We start from the raw sequence: 19,599 nt of genomic DNA, 5'->3' as shown, positions 1-19,599 counted from the left end.
CCTGTAATCCCAGCACTTGGGGAGGCCGAGGCGGGCAGATCACCTGAGGTCCAGAGTTTGAGACTAGCCTGACCAACATGGAGAAACCCCATCTCTACTAAAAATATAAAAATTAGCCGGGCATGATGACGCATGCCTGTAATCCCAGCTACTCGGGAGGCTGACGCAGGAGAATTGCTTGAACCCAGGAGGTGGAGGTTGTGGTGAGCCAAGATTACACCATTGCACTCCAGCCTGGGCGACGAGTGAAACTTGGTCTCAAAAAAAAAAAAAAAAACCATTTCAGTTTAATTCACTCTTCAACAAGAATCTATAGCACAGACAAAAGGTTGGCAAACCCAACAAAACAGAACAGATTGCTGAAAGATGAACACCCAAATACCTGCTCATGTTTTCTTTGCCTCGTCTGACTAGAGCATAGAGTTGTCTCTAGGCTGAAATACTAAGAAGAAACTGCCACTTGCTTCTTGTTGGGTAGGAGATTTGTTCTCTGTTGATGAATCACTTCTCATTATCATTTAGTATTTCTAAAGAGCTGTGAAAGATTATATTCAGTTCCAATTAGTAGATTAGACTTATTTTTCTATGATCAGGCTCCAAGAGAGCAAATATTTGGTCCATTGTCATCCAAAGCTAGATCTATTATTGCTCACTTATACTCTGCTGAATATAGCCAAAGGAGCCAACTGGTTAGCCTTACAATGCCTAGGCACTACAGAAATACAGATACTACTTTAATTTCATTAGAGACCCTGACCTACTGGTATAACATTTTCAGTACAGTTAGGGGTTTGCACATGTATGTGAAAGACCTTGAACCAATCACTTCTAACAGTCATAACTGAAGCGGTTTACAATTAAAATGCATTTAATGGGCACAAACAGATTTATTAGCTCTTCTCTCTCTATAGGCTGTGGCCACAGATTTCCAGAATGAAAGTGCAGCAGCCCTGGCTGCTGCAGCCACTCGACATTTACAAGAAGCTGAGCAAACCAAAAACAGTGGCACTGAGCACTGGTAAGAGTGAGCCACTAATTGGTTAAGATGCTTTTGTTTACCCCTTCTTAAAAAGTCTTGAAAGGATGGATTTATTTTTATCTTAATTTGAAAATCTGGTTTTAATTTAATAACAGATTTAATCTCTTATTATTAAAATTTCACTCTGTTTTCAGCTATAGGTTAGAATGGAAGGGCTTAAGGTAAATGACTCTTTTGGAAGAGATTGTGCTGGAGTGCCCTTTTCTGAATCTTCTTTCCTCAAATATTTATCTTTTTTGGCAGTGTAGTATGTTTTACTAGGCTGTAGTATCCTTTCACAGGTGGAAGATCCATGAGGCATGCATGCTTGCCCTAGGCTCAGTGAAGGCCATCATCACTGACAGTGTGAAAAATGGCAGGATTCATTTTGACATGCATGGGTTCCTGACCAATGTCATCCTTGCAGACCTCAACCTCTCAGGTATGTTTCAGCATGTGCCAGGTTTCTAGAAACTCTTTAAACCTGTTGTGGGATGGAGGGAGGGATTAGCATTAGGAGATATACCTGATGTAAGTGATGAGTTAATGGGTGCAGCACACCAACATGGCACATGTATACATATGTAACCTGCACGTTGTGTACATGTACCCTAGAACTCAAAAGTATAATAAATATATATACATAAAAAAAAAAAGAAACTCTTTAAACCTGTCATTAACTTGGTTATATTGTTCACTTAGACTGGTAGGCCAGATATTCTTGTGTCCTTTGAGTGAAAATTGTTTGCACCCTACAGCTTGAACTCATCCCAACCTCTAAAACAGCCCAGAGGCCGATTCAAGCTTCACCTAATAACAATCTAATATTGGCTAGTTCATAATTCTTCCATGATGTTTGTTTCTTCCCAAATTGGCGTTCCCATTCATGGTTGTTTTTGGCATTTGAATGGAATCCAAATCTGGTTGCTGTACCTTGAGAATTATTGAGTTCTGCTCCCATTGTTAAGTCCAGAATGCCCTCAGGCATTCTGTATCAAGCACATTCTTCCTGTTTGTTTCCTGTCATTTTTCTCAAACTTTATTTTTGGCCAATATCCAAATAATTAAAATGTTCCATTCTCATACCCATGTTAGCTGTCTGTCTTAAAAAGAAAAAAGTAGGCCAGGCGCGATGGCTCACGCCTCTAATCCCAGCACTTTGGGAGGCTAAGGCAGGTAACTCACCTGAGGTCAGGAGTTCAAGACCAGCCTGGCCAACTTGGCGAAACCCCATCTCTACTAAAAATATAAAAATTAGCGGGTATGGTAGCAGGAGCCTGTAGTCCCAGCTACTCAAGAGGCTGAGGCAGGAGTATCACTTGAACCCAGGAGGCAGAGGTTGCAGTGAACTGAGATCACACCACTGTACTCCACCCTGGGCGACAGAGCGAGACTTGGTTAAAAAAAAAAAAAGAGTAGCCCTTTACTATTAGACCAATTTCTTCCGCAATACAGAGCAGTAGCTAAGAATCATTGTTGTCTATGTGGCATTTTCTGCTACTTGCTTCTGCCATGCCATGCCTTTTCTCATCCTTGGAGCCAGATCCCCATCCAAAAACACTGCCTTTGCTTTCTCTCTCAGTACTTAAAATCATGGAATGTTTGGTATTGTTTGCTCCATTTTCAGTCCATTTACTTCCTCTCCATAGGATAGTTCTGGGAGTAGCTTATGTCATTTGAAAATGTTCTGCTCTGTGATTTTAAATAGGTAATCTATTATCGGGTGTCTCACTCCGTCATTTCCATTCTCTGAATCACAAATTAAAATGGCTGTACATCCAGAGCTCAGATCCATTGGGAATATCCTGTTTCACTCTGTACTTATCATATGCTGCATTGTTGAATATGTTTTCTTACTCCTACTAGTAAGGTCTCTGAGAGTAGAAATCATGTCTAATCTTTGTATCCTACAAGTGTCTTGAGTAGGCATCCCATACTTACACATTGAATGATTTCTGAAGCCCATCAACACATTTCTTATAGAGTTTACCCTAGCAAAGATTTTTCAAAAACTTTGGAAATTTTAGAATATTTGTTATTTAGTCTGGAAAAAGGCTCAATATATATCATTTGTTAATCCTGCCTGTAGTTAAAACCTTTTCTACGCCAACCATTCTGAAACTTTTTGGTTACAAATTATCAATAATTCAAAAGACATTTTTATGTGGCTTTAATTTATTAATATATAACATACTAAAGATTAAAACTGAGGTGTTTTTAAAATAAAAGAAATGGAAACATGTATTCCCCTTGCTGTCAGAGCCATGATATCACATATCATATAACCTCTGGAAAACTCCACTGTATACTTCTGAAAGAATGAAAGTGAGGCCGGGCATGGTGGCTCATGCCTGTAACCCCAGCACTTTGGGAGGCTGAGGTGGGTGGATCATGAGGTCAGGAGTTCGAGACCAGCCTGGCTAAAATGGCCTAACCCCGTCTCTACTAAAAATACAAAAATTAGCTGGGCGTGGTGGCACGCGTCTGTAATCCCAGCTACTCAGGAGGCTGAGGTAGGAGAATTGCTTGAACCCAGGAGGCGGAGGTTGCAGTGAGCCGAGATCGTGCCAGTGCGCTCCAGCCTGGGCAACAGAGCGTGACTCCGTCTCAAAAAAAAGAAAGAATGAAAGTGAAAAAAATAATGTCTCTGTATTACTGTGAAAATAGTTTTAACTTTAGGGAATTTCCGGACCATCCTTTGGGAACTGCTTCTGTACATTATATAAAATTATAAACAGTTTCTCACAGTGGTTGGACTTACAATTTTTCAACTTTACAGTGATGACAAAGCAATATGCATTTAGTAGAAACCATATTTCAAGTACCCTTACAACCATTCTGTTTTCACTTTCAGTACAGTATTCAATAAATTATATGAGATATTCAACACTTTATTATAAAATAGACTTTGTGTTAGATGAGTTTGCCCAACTTTACGCTAATGTAAGTGTTCTGAGCATGTTTAAGGTAGGCTCGGCTAAGCTGTGATGTTCAGTATTAAATTTAAATGCATTTTTAACTTACAGTATTTTCAACTTACGATGGGTTTATCAGGAAGTAACCCCATCATAAGCAGAGGAGCATCTGTATTGCGTAATTTGACTGGCACAGTTTATTAGGTTCTGTTCAGTGTTTTCTGTCAACAAGATGTTTATTGTGTGAGTAAACAAGTTAAGCCTTGTGACAAGCTGAATAAGAATAGTCTCTCCTCAACAGCTTATAGTAAACAAGGGTAGTAATCCTTACATTAGTGGCTAGACTATCAAACGAAATATAACATGTAAGAACACTAAAGACAGAATTACTGTGGCACAGAGATAGTTAGAATTGCTTCAGCCTAAGAGATGAATTAGGTAATGCAAGGAGGTGAATATGTTGGCTTGCAATATGAACAAGGCAGAGAGCTGGGAGAGTAAGATGTAAGTTGCTAAGGAGGGATGTGTACTTGAGTTTGGAAACCATAAAGGGAAATCATAGGTAATGCTAGAGTCGCTGATCTTAGGGAGCCTTGAATAACGTGATGACTAAGGTAATCTTTATTTGGTGGACTATGGAATTCATTGACAGATTTTAAATAGAAGAATGACATGATCAGAGCTATAATTTATGTTTTAAGAGTGGTCCAAGGCTGCACGCGGTGGCTCATGCCTGTAATCCCAGCACTTTGGGAGGCCGAGCTGAGTGGATTGCTTGAGTTCAGGAGTTCAAGACCAGCCTGGCCAACATGGTGAAACCCCGTCTCTACTAAAAATACAAAAATTAGCCAGGCTTGGTGGCACACACCTGTAATCCCAGCTGCTCGGGAGGCTGAGGCAGGAGAATCGCTCGAACCCGGGAAGCAGAGGTTACAGTGAGCTGAGATTGCACCACTACACTCCAGCCTGGGCGACAGAGCAAGACTCCATCTCAAAAAAAAAAAAAAAGAGTGGTCCAAAAGTGGGAATAAACTAGCAATGGAGATGGCAATTTAGAAGATTAAGTGGGCGGGTACCATGGCTCACACCTGTAATCCCAGCACTTTTGGAGGCCAAGGCAGGAGTTTGAGACCAGCCTGACCAACGTGGAGAAACCCCATCTCTACTAAAAATACAAAATTAGCTGGGCGTGGTGGCGCATGCCTGTAATCCCAGCTACTGGGGAGGCTGAGGCAGGAGAGTCGCTTGAACCAGGGAGATGGAGGTTGTGGTGAGCCGAGATCTCAGTATTGCATTCCAGCCTGGACAACAATAATGAAACTCTATCTCAAAAAAAAAAAAAAAAAAAGATTAACTAGTAGTACAGGTAAGGAATAATGAGAGCTGGGGGTGAGGACTGGGTGGTAAAGTCTTTTTAGTCTAGTAATATTCAAGATCTACTTTGCTCAGAAGAGACAAGGGAAAACTGGGAAATTTATTTTGTACCACAGGTCACACATTTGCTTTCATCATACAAGGTTATGCTTTTTCTCTCAAATAAGTTGTACATATTATGTAGCATCTATTTACTTCTAAAAAATTGAGGAATGGAGGGCCGGGTGCAGTGGCTCATGCCTGTAATCCCAGCACTCTGGGAGGCCGAGGCAGGCAGATCACTTGAGGTCCAGAGTTTGAGACCAGCCTGGCCAACATGGCAAAACGCCATCTCTACTAAAAATACAAAAAATTAGCCAGGCGTGGTGGCAGGCGCCTGTGATCCCAGCTACTCAGGAGGCTGAGGCAGGACAATTGCTTGAACCCAGGGAGGCGGAGGTTGCAGTGAGCCGAGATCACGCCATTGCACTCCAGCCTGGGTGACAGAATGAGACTCCATCTCAAAAAAAAAAAAAAAAATTGAGGAATGAATGTGGGAAAGAGAAAGAACAAGTAAAAGAAATTTTCATTTTCCAGCCACTAATTGTTCTGTCTTTCTCCCAGTGTCTCCTTTCCTCTTGGGCCGGGCACTTTGGGCTGCCAGTCGGTTCACTGTTGCTATGTCCCCTGAACTGATCCAGCAGTTCCTACAGGCAACAGTTAGTGGTCTTCACGAGACACAGCCCCCATCAGTTCGAATTTCTGCAGTGAGAGCCATCTGGGGGTGAGTATGCTACCCTAGGGTGATAATTATCTTAAGGGAAAGTTGCTCAGGTTAGATATACCAAATCACAGTTTTCCAGTGTATTATGTTACTTGGAAATCCCTGCTAATGATCTCCTTCAGGGTGAATGTTGGAAGACAGGGAAAGAAACCATGCTAGAGACATGGCTTTTATGAGTCCAGAAGATGTCCTGTTCCTTTCTGCTCCTCTTCCTCTTTAAATTTGCTCCAGTTCTGGAATCATCTAGGCAACTCCCTTTCTCTCAATGGTGAAGAACCTGAGGTTTGGAGAGAAAAATGTTTTGCACGGGGTTGCACAATTGATGAATGATAGAAGCAGGATTAGAGTCCACATCATTTTGTTGGTTGATTATATTAGAAACCAAATCTGGAATAATGTGACCTAGAAACACTGCTTATTTTTTCCCAGTTTTACCTATCTTTTTTAAGGCTAGTGTTACTTATGGATCAAAAGTCATTTATTTATATTCTTATGCAGACTAGAAGGACCATTGTTGTTTTAAGGAGTATCTTAGGCTCAAATTTAAACATCTCAACTGAATCCTAAAACTACTAACACAAAATTTATTTTCCATGTGCCTGCCCTGTCTTATCTTTTGAGGCAGAGGAGTCTTTTTTGAGATGCTGTGTGTTATATGTCATTAGAAAGCATTCAAGAACTGCTTGTTTTAATTAAATGGTTAATGTTATGACCATAAACACAGTCCCATCTTTTTCTGCTTCAATCTAGGTGAAGCAGATCTTTGGCTCTAAAATAATTAAAAGTATCATCTTAAGAGGCAAACTAAGTATAGCTTTTTCAGAAAGCTGTAAGACCATTGTAAATGTCTGAGAAGAGAGAGCCCTAACCTGCTTAAGGCATGAATGTTATTTTAAGGGTTTTTCTGAGTTTGTACCTGTGGTCACTGCCTGTATAGCTTCTGACCTTTGTGAAACTTGATTTCATTGGAGAATTATCCACTTTGTGTTGTGATTTTATGGAAATGTTTGCAGCTGCAAGCTGTGAGAGGAGTTTGGTATGAATGTGAAAGTACTTTGGGTAAAATAAGCCCATTACTTTCCAGAGTGTTTTAGGTAGACAGCAGTACCTATCAGGCATACTTACCAACATTGATTCTCTCTGGGGGAGATTAGAGTACAAAGAACTTTCATTCTCTGTTATATATATAAAATATTTTGTTTGTTTGTTTGTTTCAACAAGTTTATATTACTTTTATAATCAGAAGAACTGTGAAGAAAACTTTATTTTTAATATTCATATCTCTTGGACCACATGGGTAGTGGTTTAATGATTTTCTTGAGAGATGTAACAGATATCTCTGTAGGATGACAAAAGCTGTGGATATGCAGGCCAGAGAAATAGACACTCATATATGTTGACAAAATTTTATATTCATTGTCAAACACTGGATTCCTTGAAGCCTATCTGTGGATCCCGATTAAGAACTGTCCTATGAATGGATCATTAGCTATCTTTCTTTCAGTCAAGAGTTTCTCTTTGGTCATTTCCTATTTAGTTTACCAGCCAATTGCAGACTGGCTTATGTCCCTGTCACACTATTGGAACTATTTTTCTTTTTTCTTTTTTTTTTTTTTTTCCTGAGACAGAGTCTTGCTGTCGCCCAGGCTGGAGTGCAGTGGTGCGATCTCGGCTTACCACAACCTCTGCCTCCTGGGTTCAAGCAATTCTCCTGCTTCAGCCTCCCCAGCAGCTGGGATTACAGGCATGTGCCACCACACCCAGCTAATTTTGTATTTTTAGTAGAGACAGGGTTTCTCCATGTTGGTCAGGCTCGTCTCAAACTCCTGACCTCAGGTGATCTGCCCGCCCCCACCTCCCAAAGTGCTGGGATTACAGACATGAGCCACCGCACCTGGCCTGCAGCTGTCTTTTCTAATGTCACTAGTAACCTTTTAATTATCAGCATTCCACCGTTGCTTTTCTTTTTTTCCTTAGCCCCAGTTTTAATTTATTCCTTCATGTCATAGTTTATGTATCATTGCAAACTCCCTTAGATAATCTCTGAAACAAGACACTGATTGACAAATAATTATACTTGTTTCACATTTTTCAACTCAAATTTATGTCAGACTTTCTCCTGAACTACAAACTAATGTATCCATTGCTTACTATCCATACCAGGATGGATATCTTAAAAGTACCTGAAAATCAACACATTTACTACTAAGCTTACCATTTACCACCTTCAGGCCTGTCCTACCTGTATTTTCTTTTTTATTAAAGGTAGAAATCTTGTAACTTTAGATCTTGAACTTAAAGATCTTGTATTCCCTGTTTTAATGAAAGGTAGAGATCCCAGATATTTGCCTTTTAGATCTTGGTTCCTTGGCCTCTCATCTCTTCCTTCCCATCTTCCCCTGCTACTACCCTGATTGTACTCTCTACTTCTCTTCCTTGAATTAATGCAGCAGCTTCCTGGTTGTCTGCAGCCTCACACTTCTGCAGTCCATATTATTTGAGCTGTCAAGTTGATCTTTCTAAAATAGAAAACTGAGTTTATTGCTCCTGCTGTTAAAATCATTCATTGCAGCCGGGCATGCTCACACCTGTAATCCCAGCACTTTGGGAGGCCGAGGCAGGTGGATCACAAGGTCAGGAGATCGAAACCATCCTGGCCAACATGGTGAAACCCCATCTCTACTAAAAATACAAAAAAAAAATTAGCTAGCTAGGTGCACGCCTGTAGTCCCAGCTACTCAGGAGGCTGAGGCAGGAGCATCACTTGAACCCGGGAGGTGGAGGTTGCAGTGAGCCAAGATCATGGCACTGCGCTCCAGCCTGGCAACAGAGCGAGACTCCATCTCAAAAAAAAAAAAAAGAAAAAAAAATTAATGGCTCCCAGCTGTTCTCTTCAAACTTGAGATAGAGGTACTTCAGAAGAAAGTCATATTATGTCAGGCAGTATAGGAAGCCACAGGATATATGTATAATATTTTCGTGGGACATCAGTTTCCCCTGGAGACTTTAGGGTAAAGAGAAGATTAGGTGTTAGGAGTAATACAAGTTAAAGAAACACCGACTTCCAAAATAAAGTCCAACCTCTTTTAGCATGGCATTTAAGATCCAGTATGATGTAGACAGATGATGCAAACTCTGTGATCTACCATACTTTACAGTTTCAAGTTCATTAGAGGGGCAAAGTAACTATAAACCCTTAGAATAGAAGTGGGAAATGGAGGGAGGGAGAAGACAGATAAATGCTGGTCGAGGGATGGATCCAAAAGCTAGTCTAGGGAGTTGAGAGCTGACCAAAGCCAGGTTCCACATCAGCTCTTTAGGAGAAGTTTGGTCAGAGCAGGGTAGTATTGGAATCAAACATTATGAACCAAAAATCAAAAAGTCTGTGGACAGATCTGAGATTAAAGCCCACAGTTTCACTGGTCATTGTGGATCTTTGAAAGCTGACACAAATATTACAGTTATAAGACATTTTTAAAATAAAGCATTTAAGTTAAAAACCATTTATTGGCCAGGCACAGTGGCTCACACCTGTAATCTCAGCACTTTGGGAGGCCAAGGCAGGCAGATCACCTGAGGTCAGGAGTACAGGACCACCTGGCCAACATGGTGAAACCCCATCTCTACTAAAAATACAAAAATTAGCTGGGCGTGGTGGTGCATGCCTGTATTCCCAGTATTCCCAGCTACTCAGGAGGCTGAGGCAGGAGAATCGCTTGAACCTCAGAGGCGAAGGTTGCAGGGAGCCGAGATCGTGCCACTGCACTCCAGCCTGGGGAAGAGAGTGAGACTCTGTCTCAAAAAAAAGAAAAAAGAAAGAAAGAAAAACCAGTTATTGAATACTGCTAAATGCCTTGTTTCTGTACTAGGTTCTTTTAACACAGAGAAACAATGTTTTTATTGTTTTAACTTATTGCCATTCTAAAGATAAACAAAAGTAAAGACTTAGACAGTTTTTGTTGTTGTTGTGTTTTTGTTTCTTTGTTTGAGACAGTCTCGCTCTGTCACCCAGGCTGGAGTGCAGTGGCATGATCTCGGCTCACTGCAACCTCCGCCTCCCAGGTTCAAATGATTCTCATGGCTCAGTCTCTTGAGTGTCTGAGATTACAGGTGTGCAACACCATGCTTAGCTAATTTTTGCATTTTTAGTAGAGACGGTGTTCTGTCATGTTGGCCAGGCTGGTCTGGAACTCCTGACCTCAGGTGCTCCACCTGCCTTGGCCCCCCAAAGTGCTGGGATCACAGGTGTGAGCCACCATGCCTGGTCCTAGACAATGTATTTTTAACAATTGTATCATATTGGACATGGTAAGCATCATTCAGGAAATATTTGTTGATTGAAAAGAGGCTAATACAGTAAAACTATAGAGGGAACTTTAAATCCTACAGCTAATAGGCTGATTTTGAAAGTGTACATAAAATGTTTATATAAATTAAGCTTGTTTCAGGATGCAAAAAAAAAAACCTCAAAAAGCAGAAGTTTTTAAAGAAAATAGCAAAAGTCAAAGAAATAAATTACAGAACATAGAAATGGTGGTGTTGATATTTATGTAATACATCCAGAAAGAAGTAGAAACTTAAACCTAACTTTAGAATTAGTTTTATAAAGCTACACATACAAATGCTATAATATGTGAGATTGATTGGGAAAACCAGGAATTGAATTTTTTTTAATAATTCTTGCTTATCTATCTCTCTCTAGTTATTGTGACCAACTGAAAGTCTCAGAGAGTACCCACGTGCTCCAGCCCTTCCTCCCCAGCATCCTTGATGGCTTAATTCACCTAGCAGCCCAGTTCAGCTCAGAGGTCCTCAACCTGGTGATGGAGACCCTGTGCATCGTTTGTACAGTAGACCCCGAATTCACAGCAAGCATGGAAAGCAAAATCTGCCCCTTCACCATCGCCATTTTCCTAAAGTACAGTAATGGTATGCCGCCAGGGAGGATGTGTTATGAGGGGCACCAAAGAAAAGGTGGTGGCTGGTGAATTTAAATGAAAGATTCCCTAGGTCTGGTCTTAGCTATGAAGCTATGGTTTTAACATCGTAAGCAAAGAATCTGGCTTTCAATTAGCAAAAAATAGAATTGTGCTGTAAATGTAGCAGCATTAAAAAATAGAGTACCTATTTCCGTAACACTTACTTTCTAGTAAGGACTTAGGGATAAAGATAATAAATAAAGAGCTAATAAGCAAGAGACATAATTCAGAACTTTGATGATAGAATAGGAAATTGGGCAAATGAAAAGCCTCCTAAAAGAAAAGGGCTAGGACTATAATTTAGAAAAGGAGATACTAAAGAAAGATACATGTAAAAGTTTATAAACAAAGGTATTCACTAGATATTTTTTACAGTAGTAAAAATTTGGAAATTATAAAAAGACATTAGTTAATTATATGCATAAAATGAAATACTGTGCAGCCATTAAAAATCAAGCTTAAAAGGAGTATCTAAAACCATGGGAAAGAGCTTACATTATAATAAATGAAAAGATACTTTTCCCCAAAAATCCATAGAATATGATCCCAAGTTTTGATTTTTCTTTTAGAAAAGCATGTATGTATAGATAGGTGTGTTTTAAAAAAAAAAATACATCAAAATGTTGAGTGTTTATCTCTAGGTAGTGGAATTACAGGTGTTTTCATTATTACTTTTCTGCATTTTAAGATTTTTTTTTCCTGTAGTGAATGTATTTATTAATAACTTATTACTAGTAAAATATTAAGGATTTTTTTTGTAAAAGAGAGAGCTCCAATATTGAAGCTCAGAAAGATGTACAGGATAAGGATTATTTATATAATGTAATATACTGAACATGTTATTTGATAGCTTTTTCACTGAAAAATGTGTACTGAGGAGCTTTCCACATTGTGTTCTTGGATATATCTCATTTTTTTCAGCCATTACTAATATTCCATAAAATGGGTATATCATAATTTACCCATTCTGTTAATGGACATCTAGGGTATTCCCAATTTTTTTCTATTACAAACAATGCTGCAGTGATCTTTTAAGGTATACTTTAATGCACATCGCCTATATTTTTCCATACTAAATAGAGGAGGATGTTTTGTTCTATAGATAAAGAAGATTGAGCTAAAGTTCCCTTTCTTCATAAGGCTCTGCTTTTTAGGAGTTTTGCCTTTTGCCCCAGAAGTAGCTTTGAGAGTTCTTCATGTCTACCATGGCTACCCCATAGGAGATATGTATAATTTCTCTCATGCATCAAAGTCAGTGTTTTGGCAATTTTTGCAACTTTCATGTCTTCTTAAAGTATCAGTTGGGCTTTTTTTTTTTTTTTTTTTTTTAAGCATTTTGTTTTATAACGTAGGTTTCTTTTCACAAGAATAAAAACTTTAAAGATTTTTCTCTAGAAAAAGCCACATTTTGTTTTGGGAGTAGCTGTTAATGACTAGTCCCTACTTTAATGAAACCATACAAAGTGTACCTCTTGGAGATTTAGGATCTCTCCTGTTCTTTCAGGTTATTCATGTGGCCCCACTAGGTCCCGAGTATGTGATAAGTAATCAATGCAGAAGTTGTTAACTTAGGTTAGGGCCAAACAACAGGCATCATTAAGCGAGAAGCAGATGCAGACCATCAGGCAGGGGGATTCCGTGTTGCCTTATCCACTTCAGATCCCGTCGTCGCCTCACTGGCTCAGGACATCTTCAAGGAGCTGTCCCAGATTGAAGCCTGTCAGGGCCCAATGCAAATGAGGCTGATTCCCACTCTGGTCAGCATAATGCAGGCCCCAGCAGACAAGATTCCTGCAGGGCTTTGTGCGGTAAGTGGCTCTGTGTGTGTGTGTCAGGGCTTTGTGTGGTAAGTGGCTGTGTGTGTGTGTGTGTGTGTGTCAGGGCTTTGTGCGGTAAGTGGCCGTGTGTGTGTGTGTGTGTGTGTGTGTGTGTGTGTGTGTGTGTGTGTCAGGGCTATGTGCGGTAAGTGGCCGTGTGTGTGTGTGTGTGTGTGTGTGTGTGTGTGTGTGAGAGATCTACAAGTGCCACCCACAGATGGATCTAGCTGACAAGAACCTAACAGCATTAGAGATTCACGGGGTGATTTTGCTGAGCTCTTTTGCCCGCAAGGACAGTGGGTGATTCTCTGAAGCTTTAAGAAAATGGCTTGGCTTGGCGCGGTGGCTCATGCCTGTAATCGCAGCACTTTGGGAGGCCGAGGTGGGTGGATCACAAGGTCAGGAGTTCGAGACCAGCCTGGCCAATATGGTGAAACCCTGTCTCTACTAAAAATACAAAAATTAGCCGGGCGTGGTGGCAGGCACCTGCAGTACCAGCTACTCGGGAGGCTGAGGCAGGAGAATCACTTGAACCCAGGAGGCAGAGGTTGCAGTGAGTGGAGAGCGTGCCACTGCACTCCAGCCTGGGTGACAGAGCGAGACTCTGCCTCAAAAAGAAAGAAAGAAAGAAAATGGCTCTTCTTGTTCCAGAGGTAACCTCAGTGAATTGAACACAGTGCCACCATTACACCGTGCCACTAAGTATGTCACCTGGTTATCCAATCCACTACCATGTACTACTGCCCACCCCTGTGGCTAATTAATTAGTAAGCTATTAGGAGGAGGCTGAGAGCACTACCCATTTAATTATTCCTTTTATTTTGGAAATTTGCCTTTCATTAATAAGCTTTCTCTGGGTTGCTATGTAATACCCATCCAGTAAGGATCTTGGTTGTTGGGCACCCCCCACCCCAGAGGCAATTCTGACTTTTCTTTTTCTTCTCTCTTTCAGACAGCCATTGATATCCTGACAACAGTAGTACGAAATACAAAGCCTCCCCTTTCCCAGCTTCTCATCTGCCAAGCTTTCCCTGCTGTGGCACAGTGTACCCTTCACACAGATGACAATGCCACCATGCAGGTATCTGAGACATGGAGAGTAGAATAGGGAAGATAGCTCCCCAGCCATGGGCTTATACTATGCTGAGAAATCTGACATGGTTTTATGCTTTTGAAATACGGAATTCTCAACTCCATATTTACTTAGCAGATTCAGGAAGGGTTCAGGCTGCAAAAGCCAAGCATTTTTGGTGCTTTGGAGCATGTTACAGTTTTTAAAAATATGGATACCAAGCACCCTGCCCATCTGTATTGGGTATTGCTACTGTGAAAGAGATTACAGACATCTAGACTTGGGGCCATAAGAAAGTCTTTCTGCATATTTCTTCTAGTAATAAAGTCAGCAGAGTAATGGGCCTCTAGAGAGGGGAGACATGCCTGAATATTTTTTCTCTTTTTGTTTCTTTGGTGAATTGATTACCTTTTCAGGTGTGTGCTACTGTGATTGATTAGAAAGGTTATAGTAACTTGCCAGTGAATATTGATCAGCTTGGAAATCCCTAGGCAACTAGTGGTTTGTGTAAGACCTATATAAAGACCTACAGTATCCCCAGTTATTGCAAGATTGTAAGCATATTTTTTTAGTACCAGAGGTAAACCTTTATGATTAAAATTCATTTTGCTTGGCCATTGTCCCTTGTGATTAAAAATATATATATACACATTTGTGAGATAGCTGATTAGGTAAAGGGGGAATTATGTAATGCACGTCAATGTCTGTAACAGTAAATTCCTGACTCCAGTGGTATGAGCCCACCACAAACATTACAGACTCACCGCTTTTATGAGGCATAGGCCTCTGGGAACATTTGTTTATACAGACTGAGGGCCTTCTGGCATCTGTCCCTCGATTACTAATCTTGCTTGCCACCCCTGTCTCCCCAGAATGGCGGAGAGTGCTTGCGGGCCTATGTGTCAGTGACCCTGGAACAAGTAGCCCAGTGGCATGATGAGCAAGGCCACAATGGACTGTGGTATGTGATGCAAGTGGTGAGCCAGCTCCTGGACCCCCGCACCTCAGAGTTCACTGCGGCCTTTGTGGGCCGCCTTGTTTCCACCCTCATCTCCAAGGCAGGGCGGGAACTCGGGGAGAATCTAGACCAGATTCTTCGTGCCATCCTCAGTAAGATGCAGCAGGCAGAGACGCTCAGTGTCATGCAGGTAAGAGAACAGTGGGGAGTGGGCTTCCTACTCCCTGGCTGATAGAAATGAAAATTAGTGTTTTGGTCCTGAGTTATTTTACCCTCTTACTAGCCTTGTCGGACAGTTAAGTAAAATGGGATCTGTCTGATCTGTTTGGCCTAAGAAACATGGACAAGGAAATCTCCCATGTTTTCTTGTCCTGTGGATAATACCCTCAGCGTAGACTCTATTTCTTATCTGACTGGCCAGTTCCCTCTCATCTCCTATGTCCCTGAAATTGATTTCCCTGAAGCAAATGTCCTTATTTTCTCCTAGTCCCTGATCATGGTGTTCGCTCATCTGGTGCACACTCAGCTAGAACCTCTCTTGGAGTTCCTATGTAGCCTCCCAGGACCTACTGGCAAACCTGCTCTAGAGTTTGTGATGGCTGAGTGGACAAGCCGACAGCACCTGTTCTATGGACAGTATGAAGGCAAAGTCAGGTAGAACCCCATCTTTCTTTTCTGGGCATTCTGCCACCACTCACATTTCTTTTTTTCTTTTTTTTTTTTTTTTTTTTTTTTGAGACAGAGTCTCGCTCTGTCGCCCAGGCTGGAATGCAGTGGCACAATCTTGGCTCACTGCAACCTCCACCTCCTAGGTTCAAGCAATTCTCCTGCTTCAGCCTTCCGAATATTACACACATGCACCACCATACCCAGAGAATTCTTTTTTTTTTTTTTTTTTTTTTTGTATTTTTAGTAGAGACAGGGTTTCACCATGTTGGCCAGGCTGGTCTTGGAACTCCTGACCTCAAGTGATCCGCCCACCTCGGCCTCCCAAAGTGCTGGGATTACAGATGTGAGCCACTGCTCCTGACCCATATTTCTTTTTTTTCCTGATTTGCTCCATTGATTTTTGTTTGACATTTCAAATGTCTCTCTGTATTCCCTTTTCCCTGTCTTTCTTTATTGCTAATGCACATATGTGAATAGCTGCCATCTTGAAATCCCCAAAAGACAGTCAACACAGGTAGACTATATATTTCTGATCTCTGTTTACAAGAGATCCCTTCTATACCACAGACTTCACACAGCTAAGTGCTGCTAGTGGCTTGTTTTCCTTTATAAGCCCAAGCCTTGGCCAGGCACAGTGGCTCACACCTATAATCCCAGCACTTTAGGAGGCTGAGGCTAGCAGATCACTGAAGGTCAGGAGTTCAAGATCAGCCTGGCCAACATGGTGAAACCCTGTCTCTACTATAAATACAAAAAATAGCTGAATGTGGTTGTGGGTGCCTGTAATCCCAGCTACTCGGGAGGCTAAGGCAGGAGAATCGCTTGAACCAAGGAGGCAGATCACGCCGTTGCACTCCAGCCTGGGCGACGAGCGAAACTGTCTCAAAAAAATAAAAATAAAAAACCCAACCTTCTAACCCTGGCTTCCTAACTTTTTATCCTGGACTTTTATACCACTGATTCTTATCACCTCATTGCATCTTACAATATGGCGCAACCTTAGCTTTGTTCAAGAAGAACAGGTCACCTGTAATCCCAGCACTTTGGAAGACTGAGGTGGGCAAATTGCTTGAGACCCATCTGGGCAACATGGTGAAACCTGTCTCTACCAAAAAAATACAAAAATTAGCCAGGCATGGTGGCGCGTGCCTATAGTCCCAGCTACTTGGGAGGCTGAGGTGGGAGGATCACCTGAACCCAGGGAGGTCAGGGCTGCAGTGAACCATGATCACACCATTGCACTCAGCCTGGGTGACAGAATGAGACCCTATCTCAAAAAAAAACAACAACAAAAAAAGAACATCTCAGTAGACCATCTCATGAACTCTAAAATCTCATTTTCAGCTGAACTCTCTTAGCTCTCCTAGTTAGTTGTTAACGGAATTTTCACTATCAAATAGAGGGTCTTAGGACATAATTGCTTATCTCCTTGGAATAAACTCTACATGGGCAGCTGATTGACCTTTTTTTGGATCTTCCTTGCCAGCTCTGTGGCACTCTGTAAGCTGCTCCAGCATGGCATCAATGCAGATGACAAACGGCTACAGGATATCCGTGTGAAGGGAGAGGAGATCTACAGCATGGATGAGGGCATCCGCACCCGCTCTAAGTCAGCCAAAAGTGGGTGCTGCTGCGATTCTTCCAGTCCTCTCCTTATTAGAAGGGGCTAAGGATACCTGGGTGAAGGGAAGGATTGCACTGTGGTGTATATTTTTAAAACAATTGTTGGTGATGGGTTTGATAAAGAAGAAGCAGGAAACTTAGGTAAAAGGGATCAGAACATATGGTTTCTTCCTGTTGTGGAAAATGGACAAAAATAGGCCGGGCGTGGTGGCTCACGCCTGTAATCCCAGTACTTGGTGGGAGGCCAGAGTGGATGGATCACTTGAAGTCAGGAGTTTGAGACCAGCCTGACCAACATGGTGAAATCCCGTCTCTACTAAAAATACAAAAATTAGCCAGGCGTGGTGGCGGGCGCCTGTAATCCCAGCTACTTGGGAGGCTGAGGCAGGAGAATCGCTTGAACCTGGGAGGCAGAGGTTGCGGTGAGCCAAGATCGTGCCACTGCATTCCAGCCTGGACAACCAAATGAGACTCCGTCTCAAAAAAAAAAAGAAAAAAATGCAGGCACGGTGGCTCACACCTGTAATCCCAGCACTTTGGGAGGCCGAGGCAGGCGGATCGCCTGAGGCCGGGAGTTTGAGACCAGCCTGACCAACATAGAGAAACCCTGTCTCTACTAAAAATACAAAGTTAGCCAGGCATGGTGGCGCATGCCTGTAATCCCAGCTACTCGGGAGGCTGAGGCAGGAGAATCGCTTGAACCCGGGAGGCGGAGGTTGCAGTGAGCCAAGATCACGCCATTGCACTCCAGCCTGGGCAACAAGAGCGAAACTCTGTCTGAAGGAAAAAAAAAAAAGACAAAAATAGTCTCAGGTACCAAGCATCCCAGCTTCCAGCTTCATTCAGACAGAAGCTTGGGCACAGAGTCAGCATGTCTTTGTTACTGAGTTGCCTTTGGCCTGTAACTCCAATGATTTGCAGGTAGGGAGTATAGAGCTGCTATCTTTAATGTAGATTTATAATTACCTCCGCTGTCTCTCAAATTGTAAGTCATTGGGACTGGAGTACTGGCTGTATACAGTTCCTTGGTTTCAGAGCTTTATTACTAACAAGACTCTATCTCCTTTAATCCCTGAACTCTCATCTCTCCCAGCTTCTGAACTGTTACAATACCAAACAGAATAAAGTTATTTAACTTTAAATCACTCTTTGGAGACTGGATATAGTCAGGGACAGTGAAAGTCTGAGGGGTGGTGAACTCTGGTGAGTGGCACTGAGGAGAGGACAGGGATACTTCCAGAAGTAAGCTCAGTGACACTCTGACTTGAAGCCTTTTTCTTCCTTCCCAGACCCAGAACGCTGGACAAACATTCCTTTGCTGGTCAAGATCCTAAAGCTGATCATCAACGAGCTCTCCAACGTCATGGAGGCTAATGCCGCTCGCCAGGCCACTCCTGCAGAGTGGAGTCAAGGTGCACCAGGCCCTTACTCCCAGGAGACTTTTAGCCTGGCAGATCAAGTTACAAATTGTCAAATTATCAACTTGGTTTGTTGAGTCACTAACTGAAAAAAAAAAAGTTGATGGAATGGCTGCTCTGTGGCTGGCACCATGCTAGGCACTAGGCATGTAGAGCTGCCTCTCCAGTCTGCCATATGAAATCTCACAGAGGCTGGGGTGGGAGGCAGCCAGGAGGCAAGCTAACATAGCCCTTCTTTGGTTTGATTCTTCTTAAGAGCCTCCCAACCCTTATATCTCCAGGTTCTTTCATTGAGACTAACCAGGAGGGTTTGGCCATTTCTGGTTCTCTTTCACTGGGGACTACAAGCCACATTGCAGAAGCCTTTGGGGCCCTTCTATTCTGGCCTATTTGGATTTGGGGAGGGAAAATGCATGAATGTGCTCTAGCTCTAGCTGCTTTTCATCTCCAAGTAGATGACTCCAATGATATGTGGGAGGACCAGGAGGAGGAAGAGGAGGAGGAGGAGGATGGTTTAGCTGGCCAGCTTTTATCTGACATTCTTGCTACAAGTAAATATGGTAAGCTGTTTGTAAGAGGACAGCCATGGTAAATACCTTTTCTTTGCACACTGATCCCAAGAATGGGGTACCCAAGAAAGGGGAGAGGTGGGCCCACAGGGACATTTCTTGGGCTTTTGCACCTTCCGCCTCAGTCATGTGGTAGTATATCACCACTCAGGGCCTGATCATGGGCCTTTGTCCTGACCCGCCCTGTGTTGGCTGTGTCTAACAGAGGAGGATTACTACGAGGATGATGAGGAAGATGACCCTGATGCCCTGAAGGATCCTCTCTATCAGATTGATCTGCAGGTGAGGGTGTCCAGAGATGTCTTGCAAATGACAGTGTCCCAGGTCATGGAAACAGGAATATGGGCTCAAATCCATTTATAGCCAGGCACGGTGGCTCATGCCTGTAATCCCAACACTTTGGGAGGTCAAGGCAGGAGGACTG

At 42.2% G+C, this 19,599-nt stretch overlaps 1 protein-coding gene across 3 annotated transcripts in view; it reads left to right on the top strand.

Annotated features, from left to right (window-relative positions):
- Positions 1 to 19,599, top strand: part of IPO9 (importin 9) — a 60,671-nt gene that overhangs the window by 32,632 nt on the left and 8,440 nt on the right. For all 3 annotated transcript variants that reach the window (XM_054462043.2, XM_054462061.2, XM_054462081.2), the window contains 12 exons: positions 912 to 1,018; positions 1,321 to 1,460; positions 5,911 to 6,070; positions 10,773 to 10,999; positions 12,709 to 12,857; positions 13,819 to 13,947; positions 14,811 to 15,086; positions 15,384 to 15,550; positions 17,052 to 17,185; positions 18,478 to 18,600; positions 19,062 to 19,166; positions 19,381 to 19,457. In XM_054462043.2, the coding sequence (XP_054318018.1) occupies positions 912 to 1,018; positions 1,321 to 1,460; positions 5,911 to 6,070; positions 10,773 to 10,999; positions 12,709 to 12,857; positions 13,819 to 13,947; positions 14,811 to 15,086; positions 15,384 to 15,550; positions 17,052 to 17,185; positions 18,478 to 18,600; positions 19,062 to 19,166; positions 19,381 to 19,457 (1,794 nt within the window). The remainder of the gene's footprint in view (positions 1 to 911; positions 1,019 to 1,320; positions 1,461 to 5,910; positions 6,071 to 10,772; positions 11,000 to 12,708; positions 12,858 to 13,818; positions 13,948 to 14,810; positions 15,087 to 15,383; positions 15,551 to 17,051; positions 17,186 to 18,477; positions 18,601 to 19,061; positions 19,167 to 19,380; positions 19,458 to 19,599) is intronic.

This window comes from Pongo pygmaeus, chromosome 1 (assembly GCF_028885625.2).
Source record: "Pongo pygmaeus isolate AG05252 chromosome 1, NHGRI_mPonPyg2-v2.0_pri, whole genome shotgun sequence".
NCBI classification, from domain to species: domain Eukaryota; kingdom Metazoa; phylum Chordata; class Mammalia; order Primates; family Hominidae; genus Pongo; species Pongo pygmaeus.
The sequence above is the reverse complement of the archived record's forward strand: the minus strand, read 5'-3'. Positions and strand labels throughout refer to the sequence as shown.